Source organism: Lactuca serriola, chromosome 9 (genome assembly GCF_051521515.1).
Source record: "Lactuca serriola cultivar US96UC23 chromosome 9, Lser_US96UC23_V15, whole genome shotgun sequence".
NCBI lineage: Eukaryota > Viridiplantae > Streptophyta > Magnoliopsida > Asterales > Asteraceae > Lactuca > Lactuca serriola.
Window position 1 is genome coordinate 31,387,110 of NC_136416.1, and position 16,252 is coordinate 31,403,361.

At 31.2% G+C, this 16,252-nt stretch overlaps 3 protein-coding genes across 6 annotated transcripts; all 3 read left to right on the forward strand.

Annotated features, from left to right (window-relative positions):
- Nucleotides 1-510: 510 nt before the first annotated feature.
- Nucleotides 511-3,810, forward strand: SPL9 (squamosa promoter binding protein-like 9). 3 transcript variants are annotated; one of them, XM_079019292.1, is made up of 4 exons: nucleotides 511-812; nucleotides 959-1,410; nucleotides 2,607-2,737; nucleotides 3,065-3,810. In XM_079019292.1, exons 2-4 carry the CDS (start codon nucleotides 1,046-1,048, stop codon nucleotides 3,625-3,627), a joined length of 1,059 nt encoding a protein of 352 aa, XP_078875418.1. In that variant the 5' UTR covers nucleotides 511-812; nucleotides 959-1,045; the 3' UTR covers nucleotides 3,628-3,810. The 3 variants fall into 3 exon arrangements, with proteins under 3 accessions (XP_078875418.1, XP_078875419.1, XP_078875420.1); XM_079019293.1 differs by having other exon boundaries at nucleotides 984-1,410; XM_079019294.1 differs by having other exon boundaries at nucleotides 513-1,410; nucleotides 3,077-3,810.
- Nucleotides 3,811-9,873: 6,063 nt separating this feature from the next.
- On the forward strand, nucleotides 9,874-11,671 carry OEP16-3 (Mitochondrial import inner membrane translocase subunit Tim17/Tim22/Tim23 family protein). 2 transcript variants are annotated; one of them, XM_079021132.1, is made up of 3 exons: nucleotides 9,874-10,027; nucleotides 10,709-11,048; nucleotides 11,312-11,671. In XM_079021132.1, the coding sequence occupies exons 2-3, from the start codon at nucleotides 10,718-10,720 to the stop codon at nucleotides 11,455-11,457; spliced, it is 477 nt and encodes a 158-aa protein (XP_078877258.1). In that variant the 5' UTR covers nucleotides 9,874-10,027; nucleotides 10,709-10,717; the 3' UTR covers nucleotides 11,458-11,671. The 2 variants fall into 2 exon arrangements, with proteins under 2 accessions (XP_078877258.1, XP_078877259.1); XM_079021133.1 differs by having other exon boundaries at nucleotides 10,712-11,048.
- A 2,639-nt stretch (nucleotides 11,672-14,310) lies between these two features.
- On the forward strand, nucleotides 14,311-16,174 carry LOC145074297 (Rhodanese/Cell cycle control phosphatase superfamily protein). Its single transcript, XM_079020701.1, has 6 exons — nucleotides 14,311-14,468; nucleotides 14,779-15,014; nucleotides 15,153-15,303; nucleotides 15,440-15,525; nucleotides 15,661-15,765; nucleotides 16,000-16,174. Exons 1-6 carry the CDS (start codon nucleotides 14,422-14,424, stop codon nucleotides 16,068-16,070), a joined length of 696 nt encoding a protein of 231 aa, XP_078876827.1. The 5' UTR covers nucleotides 14,311-14,421; the 3' UTR covers nucleotides 16,071-16,174.
- The last annotated feature ends 78 nt before the right edge of the window (nucleotides 16,175-16,252 follow it).

The window sequence follows — 16,252 nt, forward strand, 5'->3', positions numbered from 1 at the left end:
TAAATAAATTAGCTGGTATTTGGGGTTTTCTATTCAAAAAATTAAAAAAGACACTATGTTTTTATTGAAAAAATAAAATTGAAGACTTTATTAAAATGTTTCCCAAAATAGTAGGAATTTTTTTGAATATTTTTTTTTAACCATAAAAACTTACCACATGAGAAATGAAATCACTTACACAAAAACCTAAGAGTTTAAAATAGTTGTCTTTTGAAAGATCATATGGACTGATTGCGTTTTTTTATTTAATAACAAAAATATAGTTTTATTTATGTTACACGTTTTACTTTTTTGCTTTATATAACGGTTTTTTTTTCAGAATCACGTTATATTTTAAAATGAAAACATAAAAAATAATATCATCCTTAAAATTTATTCTACAATTAATATATACAATCAATGTGGTTTTAAAATTAATGGGCCCAACCCAAGGCGAGCAACAACAACAACCAGTTATTGGTTTAAAGGTGAATGGCAGAACTGAGAAGGAAGTACAAAAGGGCTAAAATTGTAATTTTAGCATCGAATAGGCAGTAGATACCCACTTTTTCTGTTGATTCTCCCAAAGAGGAAACGGAAACAGAGAGCAAGAAGAAAAAAAAATGGTTTGTTTAGAACAGAAAACAGTGACCAGAAAAGGAGCGATAATATTCACATATGTTTGAAGGTACTAAACATTTAGCACAGAGTACCACCTGTTAGCCTTGCTTCACCCTAAACCGCAACAAAAATCCAATCTTGATCCCTCCAAAACGTTCTTGTCAATAAGCTAATCATCAGCTGGAGACACCAAGAGTCTTGTCAAAATACCAGTACTTCCCTTTTCTTTCTCTCTCTCTCTCTCTGTATATCTGATTTTTTTTCTTTGATTTTCGTGTATGTATGTATGTATATGTGTGTGTGTCTGCCTCTATTTGTTGTTATATATAATCATATATTGAAACTTTTTAATTAAAAGTACTGTGTATTGGACCCACAAAAAGACGATGATTGAGCTCGACAACAACTAGCAAAAGAGGGCAGCATCACCTACCACCCAAAGACTATGGAGATGGGTGGTTCGAGTGGTTCTTCGGAGTCGCAACTGCTCAAAATTGGTTTGCAATTCGGGAAAGAAATCTATTTTGAGGATGTGGGAGTTGGAGCTCAGGTTAAATCCGATGATGGGTTGTCTCCGGCGAGCGGCGGCGATGCTGCTGGAGGGCCGCAGAAGAAAGGGAGAACTGCTGGTGGGGTGGTGAGTGGTTTTGGACAACAGCAACCACCGAGGTGTCAGGTGGAAGGTTGTAATCTGGATCTGAGTGATGCTAAAAGTTACTATTCAAGGCACAAAGTTTGTGGTGCTCATTCGAAAACGGCTAAGGTCATTGTTAATGGCCTTGAACAGAGATTCTGCCAACAGTGCAGCAGGTCAACTCACAAACCCTCCTTCGGTTTTTATTATTATTTTTGTATCTTTTTAGAGCTTTCTCTATAACAGGAAAGTTAAGGTAAATTTGTTGCTGCCCAAAATAAGAAACTCATCAATAGGAAGGAAGAAACATTATGTGTTGTCATGTTGATTGCTAATGAGAATGTTTTTGTCCACTATATACATTTTGTGATTGGGTGTTGCTAAACGCTAACATTCTTATATAGGAAATATGCCTTTCCAAGTTTACCTATTTGATTATTGGTAATAAATGATTTTGATCCTTTAGGTCTCTCAAACCTGTGTTATTAGGGGGTGGGTATTTAAGGTATTTGATCATTAGTCGAAAAAAGATATATATTTGTTTAGGAAGGATCTAATGCCAAGAAATAAGATACTAGATCTTAAAAAGCATATGTAGGTTATCTTGTTGGTGATTTTGGTTTATTATTAGGGTTTTTAAGGTTCTATTCAATATGACCATAAGACATTGTATGATTTATGTTTGTTTTGATCTTTAGGCACCAACTTTGGTTATCCATCTTTATAATAATAATAATAATAATAAAAAAATAGGTGAATGGTAGACTAGATATACAAGGCAAGTACAATAATTTAGTACATAAGAAAAAAAGTTGCATGAAGGTGGGATAAATGAAAAAGTACATTCCTGTTCTATGACCTTAACCCTTTGATGATCATGCCACCTAGTCGCCATGTCAGCAAAACTTACCAATCAAACAAGTTAATGAGTGAAGTGAGTAGAATGCATTTTGCAAGTACATTGACTTTAGTAAGTACAAAAAATAAAAAATAATAATCGGTGGGAGTAATGAAAAGGTATGTTCCTATGCTATTACCTTAACCCTTTGATGATGTGTCACATGCATGCCACCTAGATGACATGTCAGCAAAACTTACGAATTAAAGAAGTCAACAAGTTAATGATTGACCTAAGTGGGGATAAATGAAAAAGTACGTTGCTATTTCTATTACTTCGGCCCTTTTCCTTATCTTTTGGAGTTCCTTTTTTCAAGTACTAAAACTTGTATGCAATCTTCTCGAAGAGGCTATGAAGAAGTTTTCATTCTCCTTTCTTCACCATCCATTTGCATTATCATGTGTACTCTATGCATGAACAATAATACATTATAAGTACTAAACAAAAAAATGGCTTGAAATAATTTATCATCAGGTTCCATCAACTACCAGAGTTTGACCAGGGAAAAAGAAGCTGCAGGAGACGATTGGCTGGGCACAATGAACGTAGAAGAAAGCCATCTCTGCTATCCACTCGCTATGGAACTGTCTCCTCCTCAATCTTTGGTTTGATATTCTTTTAATTCTTTTCAACTTTCAATTTTAATCCATTGTTGTGAAAATTTGTACAACTTTTTTATGTTGACATATTGTGGACATGTGGTAGGTTTAATTATTGAAACAATTTCATTAAATAATAACCAAGTTTCAGTTTTGTTTCAATGTCGTAACATTAAAAGAAGTTAAGAACATTAACATTAAAATTCCATTTGTTTCCCTTCTAATGGTACTTTTTTTGAAAAAAAAAAAAACAATGGTGTTTTGTGAAAAAAAATAATATTGTCCCATGTTATGTACGTTTTTTTTCTATAAGTTGTTACCAATGGTTTAAAGGTGGAATGACAGAAAACAATGGGAATTCTGGAGGCTTTCTAATGGACTTTTCGTCATGCTCAAGAGGAAGGATTCAGTGGCCAGGAACAAGGGCGGCACCACCGCCTCGAGCCGCCATCGACCTCCCAATTGCTGGAGAAAAGTTCCCACCGCTTCCATGGCAAAGCAACCTGGATAATCCACCTCCTTATGTTCCACCAGGAGGGTGTTTTAATGGAGTCCATGAGGACTCCAACTGTGCTCTCTCTCTTCTGTCAAATCACTCATCTGGCTCAAGGAACCAATCCCTGAGCCATGAGTACTATATCAACCCTGAAGTTGGTGCATATGTGCACCAGCTTCATCAACCAACAACCGGAACCGGAGCTGGTTCCGGAACCATGGTTGAGGTTCACTACTCAACCACCGCCACTGGCTGGGTATACGAGACCCATGATGCCCATTTGGGTTTGGGTCACGTCCCACAGTCTGGTGGTGGCTACTCTGGTGAGGTTGGACTTGGTCTACATGGTGGGGGAAGGCGATATGACTCATCTGTTGACCACATTGACTGGTCACTTTGAGTGATGTGTATCATCAAGACTATGTTATGTAAAACTTTTCAACTCTGACCTGTTTGTTTGTTTTGTTTTTTTTGTGTTGGGACATGATCATGACTAGCATGTATGATGTCTTGTAGTTGAAACTGATGAATGGGGCCTTTGGCTTTGTCTAAATAAGAAGGAAATGTTTCCTGGGTTTGGATATTCGGTTTTTTTTTTTTTTTTTTGGTAAATTTGTGCTAAATGGGGACCAGATTAGATCGGTCGTACCAATTCAAACATTTTTGTCTCAAAACTGAATAAGGACTGACTCGGTTAAAAACAGGTACGGACTAGTTCAAAATCTTAGTTTTGTGCATCACTTTTATTAGCAACTCAATTTAACTCAATATAGGATTATAAAAGATATAAAAAAAAGTTATTTCATTTAAAATGGAACTAACCATTGCTAGTGTTTGTTATCTATTTTTCAGATTAAATATTTTTAGCATTTTCTTTACATATAGAATAAATATGCAAATTTTTATATTTTTTTATTTAATTTATACAATATATCTTACAATAAGTTGGTTTTCCTAAAATAAATAAAACAAAGTAACTAATCATAATCAATGTTTGACATGCAAGCCAACCAAAGGTTGGCCAAGTTAGGTCTTTAAAAACCGGTTTTTAGTCGAACCGTTTTGATGATTGATTTTCGGTTCAACTAGTTTAACCGTCAATCTACATCTAACAGTGATTTGTATTGATGGTACACTTTGGATAACCTGATATTTCAAGTCATTCAATTTTCTTTGAAAATTGACTATTTTTTTAATGGGTCAAGTAAAACCTAACCATCCAAGTCCAATAAACCGGATCAAAATGTTTTTTTTACCAGTTCTATGACATAGGTTTAGCACGGTTTTGGGAGAAACCGACCGGTTCGATCCGTTTTAGAAATTCACATAAAACTGATAGTTGTTGAACCCTTGTCGTTCCCAGTCCAGCCAGTTCAAACCGATTTTTATAACATTGGTCACAACATTATGGGCGTGTTTGGCAAAAGTAGCTGTTAGCTGGAAGCGGGTAGGGATTAACTGATAGCGTGTAGCTGGTAGCGGGAAGCTATAACTTTTATTTGTTATATGAATGTTTGGTAAAAGTAGCTGGAAACTTTTGAAATATATAAAAATTACATAAAAGGACAATTGATTAAAAATAAATAAATATATAAATATATTTTTAAGGGTAATTATGGAAATTGATTTCAAAAGCTCATGAGCGTTTTGTTAAACGCTACATGAAGTAGCATTTAGAATTGGGGCGTGTTTGGCATGAAGCTTTTGGAAGCGTTTGAGAGCTTCTACCTTTTAGCTTTTGACAAAATGCTCTAGTTTAAACAAAAAACTTCGTTTGGCAGTACGAGCGTTTAGCTTTTAGTTTTAACAAAACACTCCGATTCTAAAAGCTACTTCATGTAGCGTTTAACAAAACGCTCATGAGCTTTTGAAATCAATTTCCATAATTACCCTTAAAAATATATTTATATATTTATTTATTTTTAATCAATTGTCCTTTTATGTAATTTTATATATTTCAAAAGTTTCCAGCTACTTTTGCCAAACATTCATATAACAAATAAAAGTTATAGTTTCCCGCTACCAGCTACCCGCTTCTAGCTAACAGCTTCTTTTGCCAAACACGCCCTTGGAGCGTTTTGTTAAAACTAAAAGCTAAACGCTCGTACTGCCAAACGAAGCTTTTTGTTTAAACTAGAGCGTTTTATCAAAAGCTAAAAGCTAGAAGCTCCTAAACGCTTCCAAAAGCTCTGTGCCAAACACGCCTAAAAATATGTATTTTTTTTCTTAATTTATTGTGTTTTTTATAGTAAAGAGAGGCAAAGAATTGAATTGAAATAGAAAACACAAATTAAGAGAAATAACTTACTAAGATCTCTTCGATACAAACTTTTTTTATAGATAAATGTTATTTTGTTGATCATTTATGTGCGTGGAGAGTATGTTGTTTTTGTTATTAACCACTCAATAGTCAATGTAATAACATGTTTTGCACACTTAACATTTTATTCTTTAATCATGTTTTAATTTTACCTCTTTAATTATATTTTAGTTTTAAATATTTTTTATTTTTTAACTAATTAATTATTTCTATCATAGTTTTTCATTTATGAAAATTTTATATAAATATCTAGTTGTAATATTTATTTAAAATACTTTGTATTAAACATGACATGTTTAATAAACAACTAAATATTATACTTTTAAAAAAAAGTAAGATGACAAAAATATTAAATTATAATAGATGAGACTCAATAAGTTATATTCATTAAAAAAAAGAATTATTGAAAGAGTTGTACCATTACAAATAACATTTAATTAGAAGACAAAATTAATAGACTAATAAAATGACAAAAATATTAAATTATAATATATGTTTACTATTATACATGCTTTACCAACAATTTATTTGAATCAATAAATATTGTTTAAATACTTTATATAATCATAATAAATTAATAAACACTTTAAATAAATAATTTTAATAAATAGGGCTAGAAAAAAAAAACCCATACATAATGGGAAGCACAAAATTCGTAATCGGTTTGACCGGGAATCCTTAAGTTGAACGAGGATGGGGCTGGAAACACGAAACCCTCAAATAAAAAATTAAGGTTGCAAATACCCTTAGTCTCTTACCTTGAACACGACCAATATATTAATATTAAAATACATAAAATTTGATCCAAGTAACTAACTCATTAATAATTATTTGGTTAAAATTATATTGTTCTTTATTCATTTATCTAATTTAACCTCGTGTATATTTTTTTCTCCTTAATATATTTATTGTTACCTCAAATATCATTCTGATAATTTTTTTGTACTTCATTTTCCATGTATGTATTTAATAGAAAAAATGTTTATAAATTTTATGCAATCTATGAATATTTTTATATTTTGGAAAATATTTAAGCTTATGTTGGTAAAATTGAAATTTAGAGTTTTTTCTTTATGTAAAAGTTTTTATATTAAAATAGAAAAATAAATTTCCAATTCCACGTTGGATTTATATTTCTTTATGGGGATGAGGGTCAGGATTGGAAAAGGGATTCATGATGTGGATTGGGGTCCTGATATTTCCCGCCCCCGTTTCCATCTGTATTAATAAAAGTGTAGACAAAATTGCAAAATGGTCTATATGTTGTCAAAATTATGTGGTATTGGTCCAAAAAAGTTTAGTGGTCCATCAGTGGTCAAATTATGGATACCTTGTGTGGTTTTGGTCCTTATGGTTGACATTTTATGTGGTTTTGGTCCACACCCAACTTAAAATGACCAATATACCCTTAAATAAACATTTTTAATTTCTTTTATTTATTTTCTTATTATTTTGATTAAAAAAAGAAAAAAATATATCATCCACCCACTTACTCTCTCTCTCTCTCGCTCGCTCAACAGTACCACCATTAGTCCATCATCTCCCTTTGTTAATGCTTGCATCTAAGAACACCATCGACCTACATTCCTTTGAATCTCTCTCTATCAATTTCTTTCTCTCTTTTTATCTCTCTTTGTTCTCTGTTTTGTGGTGTGCTCAAAAACTACCACCACTGTACCCCCTCCGTCATGTTCGCTAGGGTTTTTTAGATCTTAATGCCCTAACTCTAGAACGAGTCGTGGTACCCTAGATTTGGAGAATAATACATGCCCTCCTTGTATGTTCATCATCGTCATCTCGTTCACCTTTTTACTCCCTAAAACATGAATCTGATAAGAAAGATGTCGGACTACTGTCGCTTGTCAAACATTACTACCTATTAGACCATCACCGTCATCATACCATCACTACTTGTTGGATCTGCATCACCAAAAAATCCCACCCACCCCACCCCAATTATTCCCCCCCCCCACACACACACACTTTCTCCCTCCCTCCCTCTCTCTCTCTCTCTTTGTTTTTCTATCTCCTTTAGATTTATGCAAATAATGAACATTATCGGAGAAGACAACCAGTCAATCTCTTCTCGTCGACAATCAAACCACTTTTCATGTTTCATATCTGACAACCACAAACTTTTATCTCTAAATCAAATTGAAATTCAACACTAAACTACACCAAACCAAAATCAAGAACAAACCTGCAAATCTTTTCAGGTAAAAAATCTGACCCCTTTGGATCCAAATATTAGAAATGGTTTTAGAAATCAATTCCCCCGTCGAGAATGTGTCGATAGGTTAAAGGGGGATGAGAGAGGAAGTGGGGGAATTTGCCGACAATGGAAGGCAAGTGTAGATGCACCGATGATTTTAGAGGGCTTTTGATCAAGGTTATAAATGACAACCAAGTTTCTTGTAAATTGGGGATGGAGTAGGGGTCTGAACGGGGATGGAAAAATAAGTATGATAGGTGTTTTTTTTTTGAAATTATTAAAAATAGATAATAAAAATGAAAAAAAACAAATTATAAGAGCATAATAGTCTTTTTTTAAGTTGATAGGAACCAAAACCAATAAAAAAGATCCAATTTTAGACCAGTGGTGCACCACCACAACTTTTAGACCAAAACCATAGAATTTTACAAACCATAGGAACATTTTTGTAATTTTATCAAAAATATATGAAGTTGAGTTTTTTTTAATTACATTTCAGTACTTAAATGGAATTCATTTTACATTATTCCTAAGAATAAGAGAAATCTCCAATAAAATCCCAAAATTTGGCCTAGTTTACGTTTTAATCCTAAATTAATTTTTGTTTATGAAAAAATTTTAAAAACCAGCAAAAGTTTGCACTTTGACTATTTTTGACCGGTTGAAACCAATAACAAATTAATTTGAGAATATTTCATAAACTGATCCAAAATATTCAGACTTTTCTACAAAAAAAATATTAGAGCTTTTTATACAAACAAAAACCTTATTATTATTATTATTATTATTATTGTTATTATTATTATTATTATCATTATTAAAAATATAAATAAGTATATTGTTTTTTAAATTCATTATTTTTAATATTTTTAATAATACATATAAATACGTTTAAATGAAAAAAATATTAAAGACATTTTTTAAGGGTAAAGTTGGATAGGATGGTGATGCTTTAAACATTGAAATAATGAATTTCTACTTGTATATTTTCACTTTGTATATGAGTATTTTACATTTGTTATTATTGTTTTCAATTCAAAATATTAACACTTAACAATTTAAAAGAAGTTGTCTATTTGTAAAATTGTTTATAATAGTTTAAGGTAGAAGAATTTCTCACTTTCTATGTAAAATTGTTTAAGGCAGAAAGATTTATTTTCAATTCCAACAGATCCACTACAAACATCTATATATGTAGCCCATATCAAAATTCAAAAGTATTAATTTCAATATCTAGTTTAATAAAAAAATAATATGACATGTTTTGCTTTATCACATTATATCTACTATGTTTCCAAAAAACCACATGCATAAAGTAATGGAAAAAAGCAACACACATGTTGGTAATTCAAATACTTACACATAAGACATATACACATAACACACACTCACACACTGATCCCAATTGTGGACCCAAGCTCGATTCAAGAAGACATATATAATATGTTCGCTTACAAAGTTGAGAATGATAAGCAAAAAAACTGAAAATTTAATGATAAAAAAAACTGAAAATTTAATGATAATAGTGATAGTCCGTGACGCAAAATCACTATTTATAAACAATTTGAAAAATAGACAACTTCTTTTAAATTTTTAAGTATTAATATTCTAAATTGAAAAACAATAATAACAAATGTGAATTGACTGAGAATATACAAGCAAACATTCCTCATTTCAATGCTTAAAGTATTATTATCCGTTCCACTTTCACCCTTAAAAAACGTCTTTAATATTCGTTTTCCATGTAAATGTATTTATATGTATTATTAACAATATTAATAATAACGAATTTAAAAAATAATATAATAATAATAATAAACAATAAGGTTTTTGTTTGCAAAAAAATATTAATATTTTTGTTTGCAAAAAAATCTCAATATTTTATGTCAGTTTATAAAATAATCTCAAATTAATTTATTGTCGATTCTAACTAATAAAAAAAAGTCAAAATACAAACTTTTACCAATTTTAAAATTTTTTTTGTAAACAAAAATTAATTTTTTTTACTCCTTAAGTTGAACTTGGAAGCTGGGTGTTAGAGTTTTGTTTTTTTTATTTTATTTTATTTTATTTTATTAATAATATAAGAAAATGAAATTGCAGGTGCAGATTTTAACTATATCTGAGGGTGTAACCTAACCACGGTTGATACTTGATACTGTGACAAAATCCCAAAGTAACGCCTCCCTCATCAGTAATCGGCCCGTCTCTTCCCCTCCGATCCTTCCGTTCTCTGCAAATCCGATCACTCTCCGTTACCGCACTCCGGTGAGCACCCTAACCCTAACCCACGTACACCAGCACACGACACATCTCTCGATCTTTTATTTTCTCTCTCATCAAAGTTCAACATATTCATTCGTTCAGTTTAGATTCTAGGGTTAGCATTATACTTACGTGAAAAAATATCATTACCTGGAATTGTGCTGTGTTTTCTGTTTTTCAAGTTTCATTTTCGATGTGTATGTCAAATAAACACATAATGCACCAAAAAGATAATCGAATACGCATTAATCGCAATCGCTTCATTCGGAACTGCCAGTTTTGTATAATAGATTTAGAGGATTTTTTTATGGATTCGCAAAAATGCAAAATGTATGATGCTGAATTCTGAATGAGATTGATTGTTACCGAGTTAGAAGAAATGATAAGCTGGATGATTCCAACTTTCCTAGAGCAAATACTAGGGTTAGTTCTTCAAACTCTGTTGTGGTCAAATTAAACTATCTATGTCACTGTTTTAGTGGAATTATCAATGTTCTAGCTGTTTCTATCAACTGATCTTATCATCTATCTCATTTCTACTCCTCCAGATTCTGTTGTGGCTATTTAAAACCAACTATGTGTAGCTATTTTGTGCAAAATTTACCTGATACAGATACAAATTTCTGTCATTGAACTCCAAAATGCTATGTATGCTGAACTTAATGAATGAAATTATCATTTCAGCAGAAAGCTATGGATACTACAGATCGTAGATACTTGGAGGAAGAAGATTCTTCAATGACAAAGATGATGAAGGGTACTGCTACTGGTTTGGCTGCTGGAACAATTTGGGGCACCATTGTTGCTACATGGTTGGATGTTCCTCGTGTTGAGAGAAATGTTGCTTTACCTGGTTTGCTTAGGACATTAAGGATGATGGGTACCCATGGGTTGACTTTTGCTGCCATTGGTGGGGTCTACATTGGTGTTGAGCAATTGACACAGAATTACAGAATGAAGAGAGACTTTGTTAATGGAGCAGTTGGAGGGTTTGTTGCTGGTGCTGCTGTTATTGGTTTTAAAGGTCAGCATCATTTTCTTGTTTGCCCTAAATCTTTATGTATTGTAGAGATTTGAGATTTTCCAGTTGTTTTTTTTTATAATATTCTTGGTGAAATGAAAAGGAAAACTGGAAAAATATGTAAAAAGCCTTATTTTCCTGTTTTTCTCCATTAAGTAAAAAAGATATCTGTCTGGATAAAGTGTAAGGGTAAAATGGGCATTTAGGCATGTTTCTTGTGGTGTGTTTTTAATTTAATTGATGAGGTGGTGTGTTGGGTTGTGTAGGTAAGAGCATTTCGACGGCACTATCTGCCGGAGCTGCACTTGCCGCCACTTCTGCCGCCATTGATGTTGGTGGTCAGACAACCAGAATGGATACCGGAAAGGAGTATTACCCTTATACTACCAAGAAAAGGGTTGATGCCAATTGAGTGGGACCCTGTTATGAAGGAGGAGGTTGCTGTTTTCTTTTTTTTTTTTACTATTATTGTGATAAATGATTTCTCAACCTTTTGGATATTTGATTTTGGTGTATGTTTTGTTTTTCTTTAATTACAGTTTACAAAGTCAAGACAGTTACTTTGCTGAAATAAATTTACAGCAATTTTCTGTACTCAATAAGAATTATGCACATTCTGATTCCAATGTTTTTGTCACTTCAACATTCAACTAAATTTTATTTAATAAAAGTCCATTGACACAAAAACTTTTTCAATAGCTAACCTTTTTCATAAAAAATTATGTAAAGTTAACTAATTTTTCTTTATATATCTTAAAAGTTATATAAAGCCTCTTTATATAACTTGTCATCTTTAAGAATTTAAGTTTTTCAAAAATAAAATTAGTTGGTATTAATATTTAAATGGTTAAAAGATGATAAAAGATTATATGTTTGGGCATTTTTTTTTAATCTTTGATGTTTATGTCATTTTAAAAGTTGATAAGTATATAATATAATTTTTTATAAAATATATTCAATTTTATCTTGAAATTTCAATCAAATAGATTTTAAATAATCAAACAACATTCTAATGTCCATATTTTACTAAGGTGTAAAAGGATATGTTATTAAATGGAAGGGTTAAATTGGGCAAAACCAAAATTATTTAATAAATGGTAAACCATACCACGTAACAAAGGTCAATCATGGAAAACTAATTATATTTTGGAGATGTCAAACCTGTATGAAATTATGCACCTCAACCACTACGCTCCCATTATAAGGGTGGAAGTTTAAGAGCTGTGGAGTAAGGTTGTTATTAAGATTGAATGTGTTTAATAAAATGTGGTTTGTGGTATGGAGGAGTTAAATAATCATGCAACCATTCAGAGCGGGTAGAATAAGATGGTGATTATGACTGAGTGAGTGTTTAATGAGTTGTTGATGTTAAGAGTAGAAGGAGTGGTGGCGTGTATGTTAAGCTGCAACATCATGTTTTTGAATGCCAACTAAACTTAATATTATGATATTATGGAGTGACGTCGAGTTTGATATTGAATGTGAAACAAAAAAAAATGAATGAAACTAAAATAAATATGAGTCAATCACAAATTCACAACCCACCAGACATCCATTTCTCTCTCTCTCTCTCTCTCATGAACCAACGAGCAAAAGTTAGTGATTCACCTTGGCATGCGGCAGGGGGTGGTGTTGGTGCATGCAAAGACCCTTGGTTAGTGGGCTTTGCGCACCTACTCCCTGTAGCCTAAAAGCAAATTTGTATATGTATTTAATGTTGTATAATTGTATTGATACGATAGTTCATTGAACTTTTATAGAGTTCAATGAATAATAATGAATAGTAGATGCCCTAAAACTATAAAGCATTGGTGTCTTCTGTATGTAGTCTGAAAAAAGAAGACTGTTTGTTTTTTTAACATCTGCAGACTACTAAAATAAACTGATTTTTTTAAACTTCAAAGTGATTTTTTAATATTTTTATGATTTTGTTATAAATAATTAACGAATCTAGATCAACTTTTATGTATTATTGTATAAAAAATAAAAATAAAAATGGTATGAATTAACGTATATATTTGACAAAAACCAACAACTTTGGTTACAAAATTATAACTAAACATTATAATTAGTGATCAAAGAATTTGATACATAAATGGATGGAAATCAACTTCGATTTTTTCAATTAAATTCATTAAAAACGTACCATAAATATTTTCTCTAGAAATTGACAATACTGTATTAAATAATGTTTTACAAAATTTGGCAAAAAAATATAAGAATATATTATGATTTTTTTTCATATTTATATAAACAAGTTCAACAACTATTATTGTAATAATCTTTATTTATAAATTTGTCAAAAATATCATGTTTGTATCGTCAAAAGTTTTTTTTTAAGTTTTGTAATTTTTTTTTCAAATTGTTATCATTAATAAAGTTGGAAAAAATATAAATTAAAAAAAATAAAGATATATATGTTTCTTTTAGGCTAGAAGATGTCTGAAGATGTTAGAAGACTCTGGTCCACATCTGCGCCAAGAAGAGGGCGCGCAGACATTTTTAGGTCTGCAGTCTTCAAAAAAACAAACAGTCTGCGAAGGCTAATGTCTGCGCGGCGCAGACAGAAGAGACCACGCAGATCTGCAGACAAAAAACAAACACTACCTAAATCAACTCCGCCGCATCATCCTCTCATCAAATTTACTCAATGTTTTTTTCCAAGTAAATATTGATGATTCAACCTTTCATCAAATTTTATTATTTTCTGATATAAATAATACTGTATTTATTACCTTTGAACTTATTTAAACTGAACATACAAATAAATATAAATCTAAAGACTTCTTCTAACTGTATAAATATTATTGGAGATGTTTACATAGTAAAAAAGGTTTGCGAACAAGACATCTTGTTCTTGGACATTAACAAAGATTTGTAAATTTTAGAAACGTAATTTATCTGTCGAACATATAAATTGTATTTTAATTGATTATAATCTCTTATTTTATTTACTTTTTAAATATTATTTATTTGAATAACATACTTTTTAGTCATATTTATATGTTAATCAACCATATCATTCTAGAAAAATAATGAAAAAAAAAGTGTTGGTAGGCTGATTTGATCTAATACGTTTAGAGCTCATTTTCATATCTATCGTTTTGTTAGGCTAACATGGTCGTTAATACTTAATATTAGCTAATTTTATTAAAAAATAGAGATAAAAAATAATATAGTTGATCGGGAAAGAAAAATCTAAAACAAAAATTATTTTCCTATATTTTGTGGGAATACACAATTCGAAAACCCAATCCGATTCACTTCAAAGAATTCCACGCGTCAAAAACCCATTGGATCTCTTGAATTTCTGTGGCCTTTCCATGGCATCACAACTAGCAATCTTCTCTTCCAAAACATTCCAGACACTCCACTAATGGCGAGCATCAGTTGCTGTTGCTCATCTGCACTTTCTTCCCGAAGGTAAACTTCTCTCTATCAAATCCTTTCTTCTTTCCTTTCAAAATCCCCAAATCAATGCTCTCAATTCGTGTATTCTCAACTTTTCACTTCCTATGATTCCCTTCTTTTTTTTTCTCTGTGAAAAAAACGTCACACACTCCTTTCCTCTCGACGAAAATGAATTCGTTTTAACTTTCTAACTCAACTCCTGTTTTTATTACTTCAAATTCGATATCAATCCTGCATAGAACCCTTGATAATTCAATTTCCAAAACTAACGACAATTACAACATTATTGGCATCAAATCAATTTCACATATCTGTATAACAGCAATTTGGGGACACTGTCACTGAGATTCAAACGCGTCAACACAACACGACCTTTGCGTAGAAGTTTAAGAATCAACGCCGAAATTGATTATATAAACGCGGAAGAAGCAAAGAGACTTGTAGCAGAAGAAGGCTACTCCATTGTTGATGTTCGTGATAGAATTCAATTCGAAAGAGCTCACATTAAATCATGCAACCATGTTCCACTTTTCATTGAAAACAAGGACAATGATCCTGGTAATATTATGTTACAAACTTGTTTAATTGTTTTTTACTGATTGGGTAGATTTTTTGAAGTATAATATCTTAATGAGAAAAAGATTGAAAGTACATTGTAATATTGACAATGGTAAAAAAAATATTTGTTTTGTGTAGGAACTATAATCTATAGACAATTACATAACAACTTCTCGGGTTTGTTTTACGGGTTACCATTTACTAAGCCTAATCCAGAATTCGTGGAGTCAGTGAAAAACCAGTTTTCACCTGATAGTAAAATTCTAATTGTTTGCCAAGAAGGACTACGGTAAGAATTTTTTTATACTGTATCTATTTCCTATTATAGCATTTATTCATCAATGTCATCTAAATACAAAGCAAAAGTATAATATCGAAATAGAAAAAAATTATAAATAAAATTTTGTTGTTTTTTTTTTATTAAGATCTTCGGGTGCTGCAAATAAATTGGAAGAGGCTGGATTTAAGAATATAGCATGTATAACATCGGGACTCCAAGCTGTAAAACCAGGTTCGAATTCAAATTCAAACATTTACAAATTTGCCCTTGTTTATTATTATTTTTTTTTCGGAAAGAAAATAATAATAATAATAATAATAATAATAATAATAATAATAGTTAAATGTGTTTGGTTTTGATTGTTAGGAATGTTTGATGTTGTTGGTTCTAAGGAGCTAAAAGACGCGGGCAAGGGCGGTTTGGTCCAAGTACAAGGAAAAATCTCGGCTGTTCTTGGAACCGTACTCATCTGTAAGTTGTAAATTGATTGACTTAATGGTGAAAGTACTTAATTTGTTAAGCTGTATATGTGTTTTTTTATTTAATGCAGAAAGAATGACTTAATATTAATATAGATAGTCAGAGAAATGAAACTTTCCTTATCATCGCTTTATTTTTTTACGAACTTTTTCCATTTCTCGGACAATGTGACGTTGTTTTCTCAAATTTTTTTAAATATGATTTATTTGTGGAATTTTTTTATAGGTGCATATCTTTTCATAATGTTCTTTCCGGATCAAGCGGAGAAGATCATTGCATTGGTTCCTTCGAGTTAAGAAAGGGTATGAATTATGAATTTATGATGAGATGAAAAGTTTTGTACATGTGTTAATGTGTTTGTGATTTGAATTTGTTAATTTTATTTGATAATTTGAGTGAAGTAAGATTGTTGAGAACATAGATCATATGATCTTGTGATTGTGGTGATAGACTTGTAGAGTTTTAGCTCTAGTTGATT

Coding starts and splice junctions, on each gene's coding strand:
- SPL9 (XM_079019292.1), top strand. CDS start 1,046: ATGGAGATGGGTGGTTCGAGTGGTTCTTCGGAGTCGCAACTGCTCAAA. Junction 1,411..2,606: donor TTCTGCCAACAGTGCAGCAG/GTCAACTCACAA, acceptor ATTTATCATCAG/GTTCCATCAACTACCAGAGT. Junction 2,738..3,064: donor TGTCTCCTCCTCAATCTTTG/GTTTGATATTCT, acceptor AATGGTTTAAAG/GTGGAATGACAGAAAACAAT.
- OEP16-3 (XM_079021132.1), top strand. CDS start 10,718: ATGGATACTACAGATCGTAGATACTTGGAGGAAGAAGATTCTTCAATG. Junction 11,049..11,311: donor TGCTGTTATTGGTTTTAAAG/GTCAGCATCATT, acceptor TGGGTTGTGTAG/GTAAGAGCATTTCGACGGCA.
- LOC145074297 (XM_079020701.1), top strand. CDS start 14,422: ATGGCGAGCATCAGTTGCTGTTGCTCATCTGCACTTTCTTCCCGAAG. Junction 14,469..14,778: donor TCTGCACTTTCTTCCCGAAG/GTAAACTTCTCT, acceptor TCTGTATAACAG/CAATTTGGGGACACTGTCAC. Junction 15,526..15,660: donor ACTCCAAGCTGTAAAACCAG/GTTCGAATTCAA, acceptor TTTGATTGTTAG/GAATGTTTGATGTTGTTGGT.